The 18800-nt window shown below is 32.2% G+C and overlaps 1 protein-coding gene across 6 annotated transcripts in view; it reads right to left on the reverse strand.

Annotated features, from left to right (window-relative positions):
- Positions 1-18800, reverse strand: part of Lnpk (lunapark, ER junction formation factor) — a 77196-nt gene that overhangs the window by 30455 nt on the left and 27941 nt on the right. For 5 of the 6 annotated variants that reach the window (XM_026405639.2, XM_026405635.2, XM_077802868.1 and 2 more), the window contains 3 exons: positions 14687-14727; positions 10258-10341; positions 10124-10175 (listed from right to left, as the gene is read on the reverse strand). The exons of the other annotated variant lie outside the window; for it this stretch is intronic. In XM_026405639.2, the coding sequence (XP_026261424.2) occupies positions 10124-10175; positions 10258-10341; positions 14687-14727 (177 nt within the window). The remainder of the gene's footprint in view (positions 1-10123; positions 10176-10257; positions 10342-14686; positions 14728-18800) is intronic. 6 annotated transcript variants of the gene reach the window in all.

The raw sequence follows: 18800 nt of genomic DNA on the forward strand, positions 1-18800 counted from the left end.
CACATTAAGAAAGCCATTAAATGTGCACAAATTACTGAAATCATATTAATATTTAATAATTTAAATTGTTAATTAAGAAATAAGCCATCAAATATTATAAATAATTTTTAGCTAATTTTCAGGTAAAGCATACCTCAAAAACAGACATTTTTATTTAGACAAATAAAAATTCAGTATATAATCAGACTATACTGAAAGTAGCTGTTATCCTTTCACTTCTTTTTTTAAAAGAGAGAGAGAGAGAGAGAGAGAGAGAGAGAGAGAGAGAGAGAGAATTTTTTAATATTTATTTTTTAGTTTTTCGGCGGACACAACATCTTGTTTTTTATGTGGTGCTAAGGATCAAACCCGGACAGCATGCATGTCAGGCGAGCGCGCTACCGCTTGAGCCACATCCCCAGCCCTCCTTTCACTTCTTGAATAAAGACTTAAGACTTTGCTCTGAATGAGCATTTACTCTGTGAAAATTAGCACGGACACTCTTTTAATATCAATTGTATGCTACTAAAAGGTAAGGTCTATAACTAATTAAAAAATAACATCATATCTAGTGATCCATAAAAGAGACTTAGCTTAATGTTTCTAAATCTAAATTTAGGCAAAGAGAAAAAAATGTTATAGAAGAATCATGAAAGGGAAAATAGTTTTATCATTTTCAAAGAAAAAGCAGGTAACAAAGGTTTACAATTATCAATAGTTTTAAATAGCTAGAAATACAGTGCCAAATCTATACTTGGCAAAATATTATGAAACAATCTTAGCTATTCTTAGAATAGCTAAGATTTATCTACTTTTAGCTACTTGTCATTCACAAATGTTTTTATGTTAAAAACAAAAGTTCCTAACAAAGCAGGCATATTGTTTATATTCAGTATTTCCTACATTCAAATGTAAAATACAATCCTCCAAAAGAAAATTATCAAGCAATCTACATCAATGGGGCAAAATATCATAAGGTATATTCTATAAGGTTAATTCTTCACTAGAGAATGTCTGAACATTCTCAATGATCAATCAACAATTCAATAAAAATCATATTTGCTAAGTATGAGGACATGTCTACAATGGCTTTAAATAAATATTAAGCAAAAAAATAAAAATGAGATTTTAAAAATCTACGTCATATTAAAAAAAGAAAGACAACAAAGTTTAAAATTATGATAAATAGCATAGTTATGGAAAGCAAACTTGTTCAAGCTGTCTTCATTTTAGCTCTACTCTGTTGTAGTTCTTGAGCATGCAGGCTTTTCCAAATTAATGACATCTCTCAGTTTAGTTTTCTCATAATGAGAATACTTACCTCTTATGATTGTTGCAATGAGAAAATCAACACATAAGAGCTTAGATACAGCACACAAAAAGTACTTAATAAGTAGTACTATTAATATTAGTAGTGCAAATCTAAAGGTTCCAGAGATTACAATAGATCAAAAGCTAAGCAATCTAAAATTTCTAAAGCAATTATTTAAAAATACATATAGCCAGGCACACTGGCACACACCTGCAATCTTGGCTATTCAGAAGGTTGAGGCAGGAGGATTGCAAGTTGGAGGCCAAACTCAGCAACTTAGCAAGACTGTCTCAAAATAAAGGGCTGGGGATGTACCTCAGTGGTAGTGTGCCACTAGGCTCTATCCCCAGTACCACAAAAAAAAAATAAAAATCTATATAGAGACATTAATTTAGACACTAAGTGTTTTCCAAGTTATTTGTGACCTTGTTAAAAGTGTAAAATAATGACTTATTTAAAATTGAAGTGCAAATAACTCTAGTTTGCTATTAAATAATTCTTGAGATGAATGTTAGACAGTATAATTATTCCTTTTTTTTTTTAATGCTGATCTAGGTATCTGCAACAGTGACTTCAATATCAATTCCTGGCTCAACACTTATAGAAATAATCTGCTTAATAATTTCAGAAGGAGCAAATCAATGAGTCACTTGTGGATTCTCACCTGGAAACAATCTCACAAAGCATTTTTCTTGTAGTAAGTCTCAAAGTCCTGTTAGGCATCTAGGTGATATCCTGACTTCTCCTTCCACGCACCACTTTCCAAATCTGAAACTGCCATCAAGTCCTGTCAATCTACTCCTGGGTTATCTCTTAACTCATTTTCCCCAGTCAATTAGATTGCTGTAATTTTAGTGCAGGCCTTTCTCTGTTGTCTATATTAAATGATATCCTAACTTGCATCCATGTCTCAGCTTTGTTCTCTCTTCAATCCATTCTCCATGCTACCAAGAAAAAGTGTTCTTAATCTAAAACTCAAAGCCTGGAGCTGGACGTGCAGTTCAGTGGCACAGCACTTGCTTAGCATGTGCCAATTTTGATCCCTAGAACCAACAACAAAAATAAATAAAAATAAATTAAAGTCTCCAGTGGCTTTCCATGCCGCATATAAATAAAGTCTCACCACATAATATTGTACACAAAGTATTTTTTTGATCACTTCTTCACATGAACCCTACCCTCCCTTTTTCAAGGACCAGGATCTATTTGCAGTTCCTCAAGGTACTGAGTTGTTTTTCTGTCATTGCCCATGAAGTGATACATTTACCTAAAGAGTATTTTCCCAACCCTGTTCTCATAGAAAATTATAGTGATTTATTGCCTACCTTCTACCTTAGTATAGTCCTTAGAACACTAAGACTATTTATTTACTTATATAAACTATCTATCTATCTATCTATTTATTTATTTATTTATTTATTTGTTTGTTTATTTATTTATTTATTTATACCCCTTTTAACCAAAAACTAATAGGCAGGAACTGCATCTTTATAGCAGCTGCAAAGTAACTGACAGAGTATGGAATTTTAAAAAGTCTATGAAATGAATCTACTTTTCTCCTGCTTTTCAGTTTTAAATTTCTAACTGCATGTTACCCTACATACATGGTATGAAAAGCAGCATAATGGTCTCCCAAAGACATCTACATCCTTATCCCCAGAATTTGTAAATATGCTGCTACATTCAAGAGGAATTAACATTGCAAATGAAACTGAAACTGTGAATTAGCTGAATCAATCTGCGTTGCCTGCTGCATTGAGAATCTCATCCTAACTTCATTTTAAAAGGCTAATTTCAAGCAGATAATCTGCTAATATTAGGGAACGGTGACCTGTAATCACAGGTATTCAGAAGGTTGAAGCAGGGAGTTAGAGGCCAACATCAATAATTTGGAAAGACCCTGTCTCAAAATAAAATGCTGGAAATATAGTTTAGTGGTAAAGCATTTGAAGCATTTGCCTATCATGCTCAAGGCCCTGATTTAACCACCAGTAGCAACAAAAAAAAAAAAAAAAAAGAGAGAGAGAGAGAGAAAGAAGGAAAGAAAATTTGCTAATACATGCCACTTGCAAGACTTTAGCTGAGTTTACCTTTTTGTTGTTGATCTGTATTTCAAAAAAAGAATAACATATTTTTGCTTTATAGTTCCTCATCTCAATGTTTCCTTTTTTGTCACATCATTATACTTCTAGTCTGGGTTGTCTTCTTAGCTATCAACTTCAAACAACCTGTACCTTTCAGTTCATCAAGGTTCTATTCACAACATTTAAACAAACTTTGGAAATGCTAAAAAATTCTTTTCTTTTTATTTCCTTCAACTCAACACATTAAGCAACCACTATGAATAAAACACTATGATAAGCACTGAAAAGGAATATAGAGTTGCACATAGAGACAGTAAGCAAAGACAAAACAAAGTCACTAAAAACTTCAATACAAGGTAAATGTCAAAAAAGGGAGCCAACAAAATACTATAGAGAATCCAAGAAGAGGAAGATTAAACCCAACGATGAGACAAAGAAAGCATTCATGGTGATAATGTCACTTAAGACAAAAACTGAAAAATGTGAATAGAAATGCCTTTATTACAGAATGGCAATTATCAAGAATACAAGCAATAATAAATGTTGGTGAGAATGTGGGGGGAAAGGTACACTCATACATTGCTGGTGGGACTGTAAATTGGTGCAACCATTATGGAAAGAAGTATGGAGATTCCTGAGAAAACTTGGAATGGAACCACCACTTGACCCAGCTATGACACTCCTCGCTTTATACCAAAAGACTTAAAATCAGCACACTACAGTGACATAGCCACATCAATATTTATAGTAGTTCAACTCACAACAGCTAAACTATAAAACCAACCTAGATGCCCTTCAACAGATGAATGGATAAATAAAATGTGGTATAGATACATAATGGAATACTACTCAACCTTTAAGAAGAATGAAATTATGGCACTTGCTAGTATATGAATGGAATTGGAGAATATCATGCGAAGTGAAAAAAGCCAATCCCCAAACGGCCAAATGTTTTCTCTGATGTGTGGATGCTAATCCACTATAAGGAGGAGTCTAGGGAAGAACAGAAATACTTTGGATTAGGCAAAAGGGAGTGAAGGGAGGGGAGGAAGTATGGGAATAGGAAGGATAGTAGAATGGAAAGGACATTAATATCCTATGTGCACATATTACTGACTACACGACCCGTGTGATCTTACATCATGGACAACCAGAAGAATGAGAAGTTATGTCAAAATGCATTCTATTGTTATGTATAACTAATTAGAACAAATTTTTTTAAAGAATTTTTTTTAAAAAGAAATATCTTTGTTATTTGTATTAAGATGCATGTGGCAGTTTTTAAATAAGACTCCAAAACCTGCTTTGTCTCCCAACAAATTGGGATGAAGAGTGTCTATGTGCCTTTCCCTTCAATCTGTGCTCTGGAACTGCTTGACTAAGAAAATAAAACTGCCAATTTCCAGAATTACTTAATGTCTATTGAGCTGCTCAATCTGAGAATCTGGCTACTATGTGAAGAAGCCCAAGTGATCCCACAGAGAGGTACATGTGGAGGAACAACATCTAGCACCAACTTTCCAGCCATGTGAATAAAGCATCAGGATGATAAATTTTCCAATAAAATAGCCTCAACTTACCAAGATGAGCTGCCTCCACCCAACCCTAAACAAACTGCAAATTTATGAGTAAAATAAATGAAAAGTTTTAAGACATTATGTTTTGGGATAGTTTGTTACACAACAGATAAGTATAATAGTATAAACTTGAATTTATTTTATGATAAAGTGTTTTCTAGAATCTCTTTTTAAACATAAACCCCAGAAAAACAGCAAGATATTAAGCATCCTTCCACTTGCCATAAAGAACAAAAAAGTTTTATGATTTTTACTAACTTTCCACATATGCTATAGAATAGGGGTGAGTAAACTCTAAAAACCTATTTATATAAGAAGTTGTAATCCATTTGCCAAAACCATTAGGTTTTTCTGCAATACTACAGTTTAGATACAGCTGTGACAGAACACAACTGACTTTTGCTAATTTAATTTAGTAAAGGTGCAAGTTATACATAAAGAGAAGGGTATGACTTCCTTTAAAAAAAACAAGATGGTCTGTTAAGTATTCATTTTTAGCTTGTGATGGCATCCTCTAATAATCTTAAGCATCCTCCTATTTTATTCACTCCTCTGTTTATAATTTAGTCCTAGAACCTTGGGCACCTATAATAACTATTCAACTCTTGAATTTAAGCATCCCACTCTCAAATCAAACTTGTCTTTTCAGCTTACTTTCTACAAGCCCCAAAGGATCTGTTTTCATTAGTTATTCATTATGAAGGGGTCAACAAACTTATTATAAAAAGGCCTAAGGATGAAGATTTTAGGCTTTCCAGACCACACAAGATCTAACTATTGCATATTCTTCTTTGCTATTTTTAAGAATATTTAAAAATGTAAAACCCATTTTAAGCTGAAGAGCCATTTTTTAAAAACCCACAACTTTGGCCCTCATTTGCAAGATATAGTTTTCTGGTTTTTATAAACAGCTTTTTATTGTCCGTCATCCCCCCTCATGTCCTTATTTCCCTCATGATTTTCTCAAATTCCATAATCCACTGTTAAAATCACTCCCTTGCATGTAACTTCACCTCCCTGCCCTGCCCCTTTATCACTTTGCCTAATTCATTAGTCAAAATCTCAACCCTGGTTAAAATCAACCATCTGTCTACTCCATTCCTGCACCCATAAAGGTGAACATAAAAAAACACAGTCATGCTTTAAATTCATGACCACTGATTTTAAGCAGTTTCTAGGGCACTCTGGCACTCTACATCTCTCAATTATTCTCTCACTGTACTAGAGAATTATTTCATACAGTTTCTTCAAGCTCCCAACTATATCTCCCCCAACTTTATTTACCTTCACTAAGGAATCAGATACACTCAGAAAACAATTCCCTCCACCTAACTATATCTGTTCATATTCTCAGTCTGCCCTTATTACTCAAGAACTGCCACACTCTTATCAAACGCTAACTTGTATATTTGTAAACTGTATCACACCTTCTTTCACCTTCTCATGAACAGCTCTCAATAAACTGTCCCCATTCCCTCTTATGTCATCTTTTATTTCATGTGCTCTGGGCCATTCCTAGTAGCACATAAATATGGTATTATTTCTTTCACACAGTATGCTTACCCATGCACACAAAATGCTTCCCCCTCCAAGTCATCCATTTCTTCATTCCCTTTCACTCAAAAGATTCATCTCTTTCATTGTCTTGAACTCTTCTACTCCCATCCTTTCTAATCAGGTTCTTGCTCCTATCATTACACTAAAACTTTATTCTAAAGTCACCAAGGACCTCTACATTACCAAAAGTGTTGATTTTGGAAATATTTTGAGCAGAGGACTGACATCATCCAATATTATGTCTTAAAGGAAGCTTAATGTTTGAGAAGAAGCTCCAAAGAGAGCAAAGATGGAGTCAGTAATAGAAAGCACCAAAGATAGCTTGGACCATGGTTAGTAACATTGAAGGTATTTTCTTTTAAAAAATTAAATTTTCTTACTTTAAAACTTAATATAATCTCCCTAACCAGTTTAAAGTAGATTAATACATCAGATTTTATATATATGTGGAAAGTCGAGCTCAAAATATTTCCTGAAGGGCTGGGGTTGTGGTTCAGTGGTAGAGCACATGCCTCGCGTGTGGAGCTCTGGGTTTGATCTTCAGGGCCACATAAAGATAAATAAAGGTACCTTTTTCCCCAAATCCTCACCAACACTTATTGTTGTTTGTATGCATAATAGCTGCCATTCTGATCGGAGTAGGATTGCAAATTGGTGCATCCAATATGGAAAGCAGTATGGAGATTTCTTGGAAAATTGGTAATGGAACCACCATTTGACCCAGCTATCCCGCTCATGGGTCTATACCCAAAGGACTTAAAAACAGCATACTGCAGGGACACAGCCACATCAATATTTATAGCAGCACAATTCACAATAGCTAAACTGTGGAGCCAACCTAGATGCCCTTCATTAGATGAATGGATAAAAAAAAAATTGGCATATTGGCATATTACACAATGGAATATTACTCAGCAATAAAAAAGAATAAAATCATGGCATTTGCAGGTAAATGGATGGAGTTAGAGAAGATAATGCTAAGTGAAGTTAGCCAATCCCAAAAAAACAAATGCCAAATGTTTTCTTTGATATAAGAAGGCTGATTCCTAGTGAGATAGGGAGAGGGAGCATGGGAGGAATAGATGAACTCTAGATAAGGAAGAGGGGTAGGAGGGTAAGGGAGGGGAATAGGGTTATTACTGATGGTGGAATGTGATGATCATTATTATCCAAAGTATAGGTATGAAGACACGAATTGGTGTGAATATACTGTGTATACAACCAGAGATATGAAAAATTGCACTCTATATGCGTAATAAGAATTGTAATGCATTCCCCTGTCATATAAATAATAAACAAATAAATATGTTACACCAAAAAAAACATGATAAAAACAATAAAACTTAGGTATAATTCTTTAAAAGTAGAATGGAATTGTGATAAAACTTATAATTTTTTATTGTTTTTTTTTAAAGTGGTGCTGACAATCAAACCCAGTGCTCACACATGCGAGGCCAGTACTTTACCACTGAGCCACAACACAGCCCCATAATTTAGAATTTTTTAAAAGCTAAAAAAAAATTCAAAACAGTAATTTATTACTATAACCCTGGAAGAGTGAGGCACACTAGAATAATACACCGCAGAAGATATATTTTTTTAAAAGAAAATAACAATAGATTATAACCTTCTTACGATCAAGAAACATGTTATATTCATCATTATATTCCCCTGGGTTTCTGAACATGAGTTATGCAAATTTTTTAATAAATGATTCATTCATATTATAACTAAGTATTAATTCTCCCTAAAATAATATGTGAAAGCAAACAGTACCAAAGGAATCCAAACCAGTGAGACCAACAATGATTTCCCATAATTATAATGTGACATCAGAAGAAAAACACATATTTGGGTTTCAAAAGTTTCTAAGGAAAGGTGAGTTTAGATTCTTGAATTAACTTGTGTGCCTAAATACTAATAAATACTTAAGTATGTTAGTAAAGGAAATCACTTTTAAAAAAAGTATCAACAATAATTTTTTGCAAATATCACATTTCTAAAATACATTCATCAAGGTTACTTTTATTTATTCATACTGTATCTGACTACATATTGTGAAATCAAAATGTTAATTAAAATATTAATCAAAATGTTCATTATCTCACAGTTATCTTTTCCCCTATATGAAATGAGAACACTTAAGATATGCTGTTTGCAAATTCCAAGTATACAATATAGTATTGCTAATTACAGTCACTGTGTTGTACACTAAAGCCCTAGATATTATATTCACCTATATAATGAAATTTTCTACCCTTTAATCCTTTATCCTCCATCTCTTTCCCACTCTGGGAAATAACTCTTCTGTTCTCTACTTCCAGGAATTCAATCAAAAAATATTTTTGAAAAATTAAGACTAGATATAGAAAAATTCTTTAGAAGTTATGGAAATCTGGTCTGTAGGCCAAAAATCTTTTTTGATGGTTTCTTGAAAGAAGTATAAATTGTAGAAAAATTTAAACTATAAAAATAGGAATTTCACTGCAAGTATATCCACATAATTTGTTTTAATTATAATGTAAACTTTTTTTCAAAAGAGACTCTAAAAGAAAACAGGCTAATATTTCTATAAAACGAAATCCTACTAATGGAAGATAGAAGGTGAAGGTAGAATTCTTTCTACATACCCATGTCAATTCGAAAACCTAAAACTAAGACTTATTTAATAACCATGGATTTTGTGGATTTTATTAGGGGATTTACTTTTCAAAGTTCTACATGCTTTATAACATTACAAATGAGCACAATTCTAAAGAATTGTAATTAATTACTATAAGAATGGAAGTTAAATTTTTAAAGTAATATACCCTCACATTGCAATAAAAGCCTTACAAATTCTACTTCTATATTCTTAAGAAAAGAACAAGAAAAACCAACAAACTCAAAAATACCTTTTTACATACCAGTCCTAGAAATATTTTATGTAGCCACTTAAAATTACTTCTAAAATATTATAAAACATTTACTAGGGTAATAGTGATGACTAATACCATGGTACTAAAACCTCAAAAAGGAAGAGCTGCATTGTGAAGAATTTTTCTTTTTTATTTTTCCCATTTCTAATTTTTTTTTACTATATAAAAGTGCCATTTTAGAAGAAATTCCAAATTTGACAAAATATTCATTATATTCTTCAAAAATAAATAATAGTGCTGGGGGTGTAGATCAGTGGTGGAAGATTTGCCAACAATGTGCCAGGTCCTGGGTTCACTCCCCAGTACCACAAAAATAAATTAATTAATTAATTAATTAATTAAAGAATTAAAATGTTAAGTTTTTCATAATACATTTCAAGAGATTATTATCTGAAGGAGAAATCTCATAAAATATTGGTGAAATTAATTACTCATTAAATTTCAAAAGGTTAAAATCAATTATATATTTTAACCTCAACAGATATTCAAAATTTTAACTGACCAATATAGTCCCACAAAAATCAAACTGAATTACAATGATTGCCATCTACCTAAGTTATATCTCAAATTACCAAGTATAAATTAACATAAAAGCATTCTACATGAGTTTTTACACACCACCAACACACTTATGAACTCACTTGGGTAAATATGGATCTTTCCAACAGCAGCAGCAGTTTCTACAAAGCTATTTACCTTGTCCAGGTCTTGCAGTTACAGCTGCTCCAGCAGATGGCGGCTCAAACTCCTATCAATTACAATAATGTTATTATAGTGGTCTATCATAATGTGCATCTTATCATAAAATATTAATGATATCACAGTCTTACCTTTGCTTTCTTTGAGTCTGGATCAAACCTTTCGAGAATTAATTTAGCTGTCTTGTAAGTTTCTTTTTCCATGACTTCTTCAAGCTACAAACAAAAATTTCCATAAGCTGTCACATTTTAAAACATCCACACTACAATTTTTAGAAGTTCTATTCAAAAAAATTCAAGTGCTAGTCTTAAATCGAAAGGAGCTAAACCCCCACCCTATTTTTACTTAGATCTAGCACATAAAATATCCAGATAGAATGAAAGACTTCCTGAAAATAATTAAAATCTAGATTTTAAAATGGCTTCTAATCTCTAATATGTTACTTGTATTTAACAGCTTTACTGCAAGGAAATACCAGATATTGCTAATTGTTTACATATAATGAGGAGAATAATTACATGCACCAACTTCAATAATGGAATGTGCAAAAATCTATCAGCCATCATTATTGGAAGTTATTAGACATGACAAGCAAATGACAGGCAATTCCTCAGATTTATTTCCTCAAAGCACTTAATGCTATTAATTTAAAGAAGGTCGTTAGCCAAGAGCTTTACAAAATAAAATCTCTGTGCCAATTAACTGCTGTCAGCATCGATTTTAGATTATTTATTAGCAGAAGCAATTAACTTGCTACAAATGCAGTGAAAACTTACTAACTGGGAGAACAGCCATGGAATTTACTCAAATGACTTTAAAAGCTAAAACCTTCCCCATCCCCCTATTTTTTCTTTTTTTAGATTCAAACAACTTTAGGAAAAAAAACTGAACACAATTTAAGTAAAAATTATATTGAATTCTATGTTCACAATATAAACTATAATTAAAATAACTTCATTGTTATAAAATGTTATTTACAATGTACTCCAATTCTTTAATATATTAATTAATGCATAGGTTTAATTTTAAAAGCAATCACTAGTATCATTTAAAAGTAATCACTGGTAAAGTATGGCCCAACATCAGAAAAAGTTGAGCTTTAGTTCAAGAATTCTTGAAATAAAATCTTAAAACACACTAAGTGTTAATTGTCCTATCCAATATTCTTCATCTTTGATTCATGACAAATATGCCAGTTATCTTACACTTCACATTGACTGGTCAAATTAAGAGTGCATCCAAAAGAATCTTCAACTCAGAGTATTAGGGAACATGTTAAATCATATAAACGTATTATAATGATGAAAATAGTACCTGCTTACTCTGATTTTAGTTTGCTGTTGAAATTGATAATGTTTTTACTAATTCAGATTTTAAATCACTTTCTAGTGTCATATAGGAGTATTCCACATCTTTTCTCTTTGTAGTCTCTTCTATTAATCTGTAGCCTACTGAATATTCAAACACCAGCAAATATTATTGAGTAATATAAAACTTTAACATTTGAAACTAGGACTAGTAAAGTTAACAGACCTACACAGAATCATATGCTGAAATCACCAATTTATAAATTTCTTTTTGCTTCCAAATTTCTTTCATGAAATATCATTCATAGGATTTACTTAAATTTTATCATGAATATAAACTTATAAATAGTTATTTGCAAGAATGACTATTAGGAAGAGACAGGGCCATAAAAGCCAGACTAACCACTAAATTGTGCTACTTCTTGACATGCTTCTGTTCTACACCCAAAAAATTTAACATTAACCTGCAGCATTTCTTGCTCTTGCTTTTAAATGACATTTGTGGATTCCTTTGAACAAGTAATACCTGTATTTAACTGATAAAACTTTAATGTCAAAAATTATAACATTTTCCCCACATTCCCAATTTCTTAAATGATTTTTCTCAAAATTCACAACATAAATTCCCTGACAAATGCCAGAGAGGAATTACCACATAGAAACATTATTTTGGAAAAAGCATAGAACATTCATGAAATCACTTAAAGAGGTTAATTCTGAGTTATGCATTGATGGATCTTGACTTTGAACTGTTTTGTAGGAATAATCATGGATACAGAAGGATTATATGTTGCATAGATTACTTAGTGATTAAAAAGGAAAAAACAAAAATTTTTAAAGAACCACCAAACATGTGAGCAGCAAAATGTACAGACCCAGACTTGGGAACTTTTTAGATAACTAAAGATTAATTCCTAGCCTTATTTTCATTAGTAATAAATACTAACATTAAGTTCTTAAACTTTAAGACATAGAAATATTACTCATTTTTCTAAGTAATTTAACTTTTTAATCAACTGACCATTCATATTCATCATTACAAATTATACTTTCATAAATTTCAAATATCATTAACAAATCTACTCAGATTAAAAAAAATTCATCCCTTAGGAAATCGCCTTTAATAAAGTATCAAGTAACAATGTAAACTCATTAATTTTATTAATGAAAGAGAAGGATTGGGACTTTGATAATTTTAGACCGTTATTTTTTAATATATATTTTTGAATATCTTTATTTATTTTTATGTGGTGCTAAGGATCAAACCCAGTGTTTCACAAGTGTGAAGCAAGCGCTCTACCACTGACCCCCAGCCCCAGCCCCAATAAGTTATTTTTCCTGCAGGTATTTCAACAATAGAAGTATATTTAAAACCATAAGTATAGCATTTAAACTAAATATCCATAAGCAAAAATCAGTTTTGATTATGTTTAGCTTTTGCTCAAAAACAATGTCCTTCTTTTGCCTCTCACTGCTAGCTTGATCACTGGTTTGCTAATTTAACCTTAACACCTATTGTTCCAAAGTGTAAAGAAAGCTACACCAACAAAGCATCTCTGTTCCAGGCTTGAGCAGTAATGACGGGGGATTAGCTCCCAATAGAGCAGTATTATAACCAATAGTCAAGTAAGTCAATGCAAATTATGCTCTCTTATTAATACAGTGAGTTAGATTCAATCTATTTTTTAGTCATACTGAAAAAGAAATGCCATACTGAAGTATTCTGTAATGTTAAAGCTTCTATAATCATTTAAATATACAGAGCTACTGAACCCTGAATTTCTCAACTGTTGTCAGACTGTATCTTTTATGCCATGATTCCTTCAAGGGCTATTAAAGAAGTAGAACATAGCTTGGCTTGCCCTTTCACAGACTCCTGTATGTCAGCTCTGTTACTCTTAAAGAGATTTCTGCCAATCACATGTTCTTCAAAATTGTGTTTTCTGATCATGTGATACTACTGACATTGGGCTGTTTCTCAGCACTAAAACTTCCTCTCTCTCTCTCTCTCTCTCTCTCTCTCTCTCTCTCTTTTCCTAGAGTAGTCTTCCCTTACCCACAAAGGATATGCTCTAAGACTCCTAGTGAATGTCTGAAATTTCAAAGACTATTGTACTCTACCTGTGCCCTATACATACATATATACCTATATATATATATATATATATATATATATATATATATATGATAAAGTTAATTAATTTGTTAATACATACTTCTATAATTTACTGTAGGGCTATCAAAACTATCAATACAATTGATAAGCAGCTTATAAAACATTAAAAAGAATCAAACAAACAGATAAGGAATCCCTTCAGTATTAATCCCTTCAGTGTTAAAATTACTTAATATTTAAATTACTTAAAATACTCAACTAGTGTCTTTTATTACCTATTCACATGGATTAAAACTTCTGACACCATGGGCCAAAATAAAACTTTCCTCCTTCTAAGTTGGTTATTTCAGTATTTTGCCATAATGATGGAAACCTAGTTAACACAACTTGTTACATACTATACAAAAATACATTGAACCAATCATTTATACCTGATTAAATCAGCTTCCATGTAACATGATACTATCGTAATTATCACATAATTCAAAAATAATTTTAAAATGGTAGGTGAAATCACCAAGCCAAATACCAAAAACAATTCATTATTAGAGACTATTCTAAATCACCTTCTAAATACCAACAGCCCTTTTTCTTACTCTGGGCCCTCTTTCTTAAACCACAAAGGAGGTATTTAACTGACTACAGTAGATGTCCATGTGATCAGCACTGCTATTAGAAAGTAGAAAATGCTTTAAAAAAAAATTTTTTTTCTTTCTTTTTCTCCCCCCCCCCCTTAATTTAGACATTTCATGTTGAACTTGTCTCTTACAACCAATCTTGATTCTGTCTCTTGACCTTATGGTGTTAAGAAAATTGAAAAACTGACATATGTAGCTACTTAGTCCATTTTAGGCTATAATAAACTATCTGGACAGCTACCTCTTTACCTTCTCTGCCTCATTTAGTTCTTCAATATGATTTATTTACTTACATCTCAACTTCCAAGTGACAGATTCTGAGAATCTCAAAAGTCCATCCAACTATAGAAAATATTTGTAATTTAACTTCATCATTAAAATGCTATCTAAAAGCATACTTGTTCCTTGGAGAGTCATTAAGTTATAACATATAAACATTAATTATCCAGTTCTAACTTATTAGTTTATATAAATTAACTTTAAATAAAAATTAACTTACTATTTTTTTCTTCTGGGATTTTAAATCATCCAGTGCTTCATCTAGAAAACAAGATTTATATCAAAGTTAAATTAGATATTAAGATACTTAGATATGAGGGAAAAAAAATCATGTCAAATAATATATTAAGTAATAACAAGAAAATTTTCCCATTTTAAGATTTCTCTTTATCTACCTAATGTGTAGAGACAAAAATTATCTCAGCCTTTACCTATACATATTTCATATTTTTGCCTACATTATAAATTACAAGCCACTTACGGGGGAAAAAAAAAAATCAATGGACTTTATGTAGCAAGAAACACCTTTTCAAATTTAAAATGATGTACAAATATATATTTAAATGTTTTCTGAAATACACTCTCTATCATTTCTCTTTCAATATTCTATCCATATTAATTTATAAAATACCAAATATTTTTCAAACATTGATAATAAAAATACTTTTTTCATGAGGAAATGTGTATAATAGATTTTTAAAAGTTAGTCAATCTTCAAGATGCTGGGCATTAATGAAGAAAATCTTCAATAAAAATTTTTTTTTTTTCCTGGTAAGGGAACTAAACCCAGAGCCCAATATGTGCTAGGCAAATGTCTACAACTGAGATACCTCCACAGCCCCCCTCCCACCCCAACCTTTTTTTTTTTTCTTTTTGAGGCAGGCTTTTAATAACTTACATGGGCTGGCCTTGAATTTGAATACTTCAGTTGTATCCTCCTGAGTAGCTAGGATTACAGGCATGAGATACCAAGCCCTGCTTTGTAAATTTTTATTACTATGCTTGAGGAGGGACTGAAAGGAATACTAATAACATCTCAAAATTAAACATTTTAAGATATGCCTACTTATTTAGATTGGCCTGATGGAACATAAGAATCATTTCAAAGATACTTATGTCTGTTTAACAAATTAATTTTCCAACGTGATGCAGAAGGCATCACAATACCAGAGCTACAGTAACAAAAACTGCATGGCATTGGCACCAAGAAGACCAATGGAACAGAAGACACAGAAACGTAACTACAGTTATCTTATACTAGACAAAGGCACCATACACATACATTGAAGAAAGCCTCTTTAACAAATGGTGCTGAGGAAACTGAAAATACGTAGCAGAATGAAATATAACACCTATCTCTCACAAAATTCAACTCAAAGTGGATCAAGGATCTAGGCATTAGATCAGAGACCCTGCACCTACTAGAAGAGAAAGTAGGCCCAACTCTCCCTCATGTTAGCCTAGGAACCAACTTCCTCAACAAGACTTCTAAAACGCAAGAAGTAAAATCAAGAATCAATAAATGGGATGGATTCAAACTAAAAAGACTCTTCACAGTAAAGAAATCAATCAAGAAAGTGAACAGATAGCCTATAGAATGGGAGAAAATCTTTGCCACCTATGCCTCAAATACACATTAATCTCCAGGATATACAAAGAACTTCAAAAACTTAACAACAACAACAACAAATCCAATAACCCAATTGATAAATGGGCAGAGCTGAGAGCAGTGGTGCACATCTGGAATCCCAGCAGCTCGGGAGACTGAGGCAGGTGGATCTCGAGTTCAAAGACAGCCTCAGCAATGGCAAGGTGCTTGGCAACTCAGTGAGACCCTGTCTCTAAATAAAATACAAAAATAGTGCTGAGGATGTGACTCAGTGGTTGAGTGCTCCTGAGTTCAATCCCCAGTACCCATCAATAAATAAATAGGCAAAGGAACTGAACAGACACTCCGCAGAAGAAATAAATGGTCAACAAATATATGAAGAAAAGTTCAACATCTCTAGCAATTTGAGAAATGCAAATTAAAACTACACTTAGATTCTATGTCACTCCAATCACAAAGGTAATTATCAAGAATATAAGTAACAGTAAATTTTGGCAAGTGTATGTGGGGGAAAGGCTCACTCATACATTGCTGGTGGGACTGTAAATTGATATAATCACTTTTGAAAGCAGTATAGAGATTCCTTAGAAAACTTGGAATGGTGGGGCTGGGGATGTGGCTCAAGGGTAGTGCGCTCGCCTGGCATGCGTGCGGCCCGGGTTCGATCCTCAGCACCACATACAAACAAAGATGTTGTATCCGCCGAAAACTAAAAAATAAATATTAAAGTTCTCTCTCTCTCTATCGCTCTATCTCTCTCGCACTCTCTTTAAAAAAAAAAAAAAAAAAAAAAAGAAAGAAAACTTGGAATGGAACCACCATTTGACCCAGCTATCCCACTCCTTGACCTGTACCCAAAGGACTAAAAATCAGCATACTACATCGATGCAGCCACTGTTTATAGCAGCTCAATTCACCTTAACTACACCTATGGAACCAACCTAGGTGCCCTTCAACAGATGAATGAATAAAGAAAATGTGATATGTGTGTGTATATTAATATACATATATACAGACACAATATATATATGTATACACACATATATACACACATACGTATGTCTATACACACACACACACACAACTCAAGCCATAAAGAATAATAAAATTATGGCATTTGTCAGTATATGAATGAAACTAGAGAATACCATGTTAAGTGAAATAAGCCAATCCGAAAAATCCAAAGGCTAAATGTTTTCTCTGATATGTGGATGCTAATATATAACAAGTAGGGAGAGGGAAGAATAGAAGTTCACTGGATTAGACAAAAGGAATGAAGGGAAGGGAGGGGGATGGATATAAGAAAGATAGTGGAATGAATTGGACATAACTTTATTATATTCACGTATGAATAAATGATCATTGAAACTCCATATCGTGTACAACTGCAAGAATGGGATCCTAATTAGAATAAGTTATACTCCGTGTATGTAAAATATGTCAAAATACACTCTATTGTCATGTATATCTAACAAGAATAAAAAAATTTTAAAAACAAATTATTTTCCAGTTTTTCCTCTAGAAATATTTAACATGTATAAATAGGAATACTACCCCATATGAAAGAAAAGTTATGACAGGATTTAAACATTTTATCAAATTGGACCTAAGTAATTGCTTCTAATTTCCAATTAAATGTATAAATATAATTATTATCTCTTCACTAAAATTTTGGGTAGCAAACACCTAAATAACTCAAAGTATGTCAAAATTCAAAGAAACACAAACATATAAAAAGATGGTTTTATTACATAATTTTTTCAAAATATATTCATGCCCTAACAGACGTTACTAAAGGGGAAAAAATCTGCTGATATCTTTACATAGAATATCAATTTTTAGTTAGATAAGAGCAACCCAAGTATCAATCCTTTAATCTAGGGGTCAGCAAACATTTTCCTTAAAAGTCCTGACAGTACATATTTTAGCCTGTATGCGCCAAAAGGCAAAATTGTGTCAGTACTTTTAAAGCAAAAAAGACAAGGAAAAAAATCCACAAATATCTTAACACTCAAATATTTTCCTAGTCTATTTGAGTTTATTTATTTATTTATTTATTTTGTAATACAGGACTATCAATGTAAGAGCAGAATTTTGAAATGTGGGATGACAACCTTTCACTGAATTGAGGTTCAAAGTCAATGTTCTCTATCATCATAATTGATTACATATGTTGACCCCTTACTGCTGATCTGTAATGAGATTTTATTAATTTAATTTTTAAAAATGATTTTTCACATAGCTAGGTATTGCCAAATATTGATATCAATCCATGAACATATGATCTTAATTGAGCATATTCATCATACAGAATGCATTTATAAAAGTTTATTACACTCAATATTTGTCTTTTAGCACATCATCACACTACAAATTAATGACTTCCAATCAAAGACTAGCAGAAGCTCAACTATACAAAATTAAATGGATTTATAAATATGGAAATTTCCTTTACACTTTCATTGAGATCTGAAAAACACCATTTGAACTATAGTTTGAGCTTAGATAATATATCTGCTATAAATATGTATGGAAATATAGAACTTGCTTCTGTTTTTACCTTTTCATAGCATTTTTTTAAAGTTACTTTTTGTCATTACAATGTTATTACTTTCTAAGTGACTTAGCTCAGCACACGTTTTGCATGTATGAATTGTCTTGCCTTGCAATCTTAGGATGAATTCATTAAGAACCATTATCAACCTGAGCATGATGGGATATGCCT

This window comes from Urocitellus parryii, chromosome 1 (assembly GCF_045843805.1).
Source record: "Urocitellus parryii isolate mUroPar1 chromosome 1, mUroPar1.hap1, whole genome shotgun sequence".
Lineage (NCBI taxonomy): Eukaryota > Metazoa > Chordata > Mammalia > Rodentia > Sciuridae > Urocitellus > Urocitellus parryii.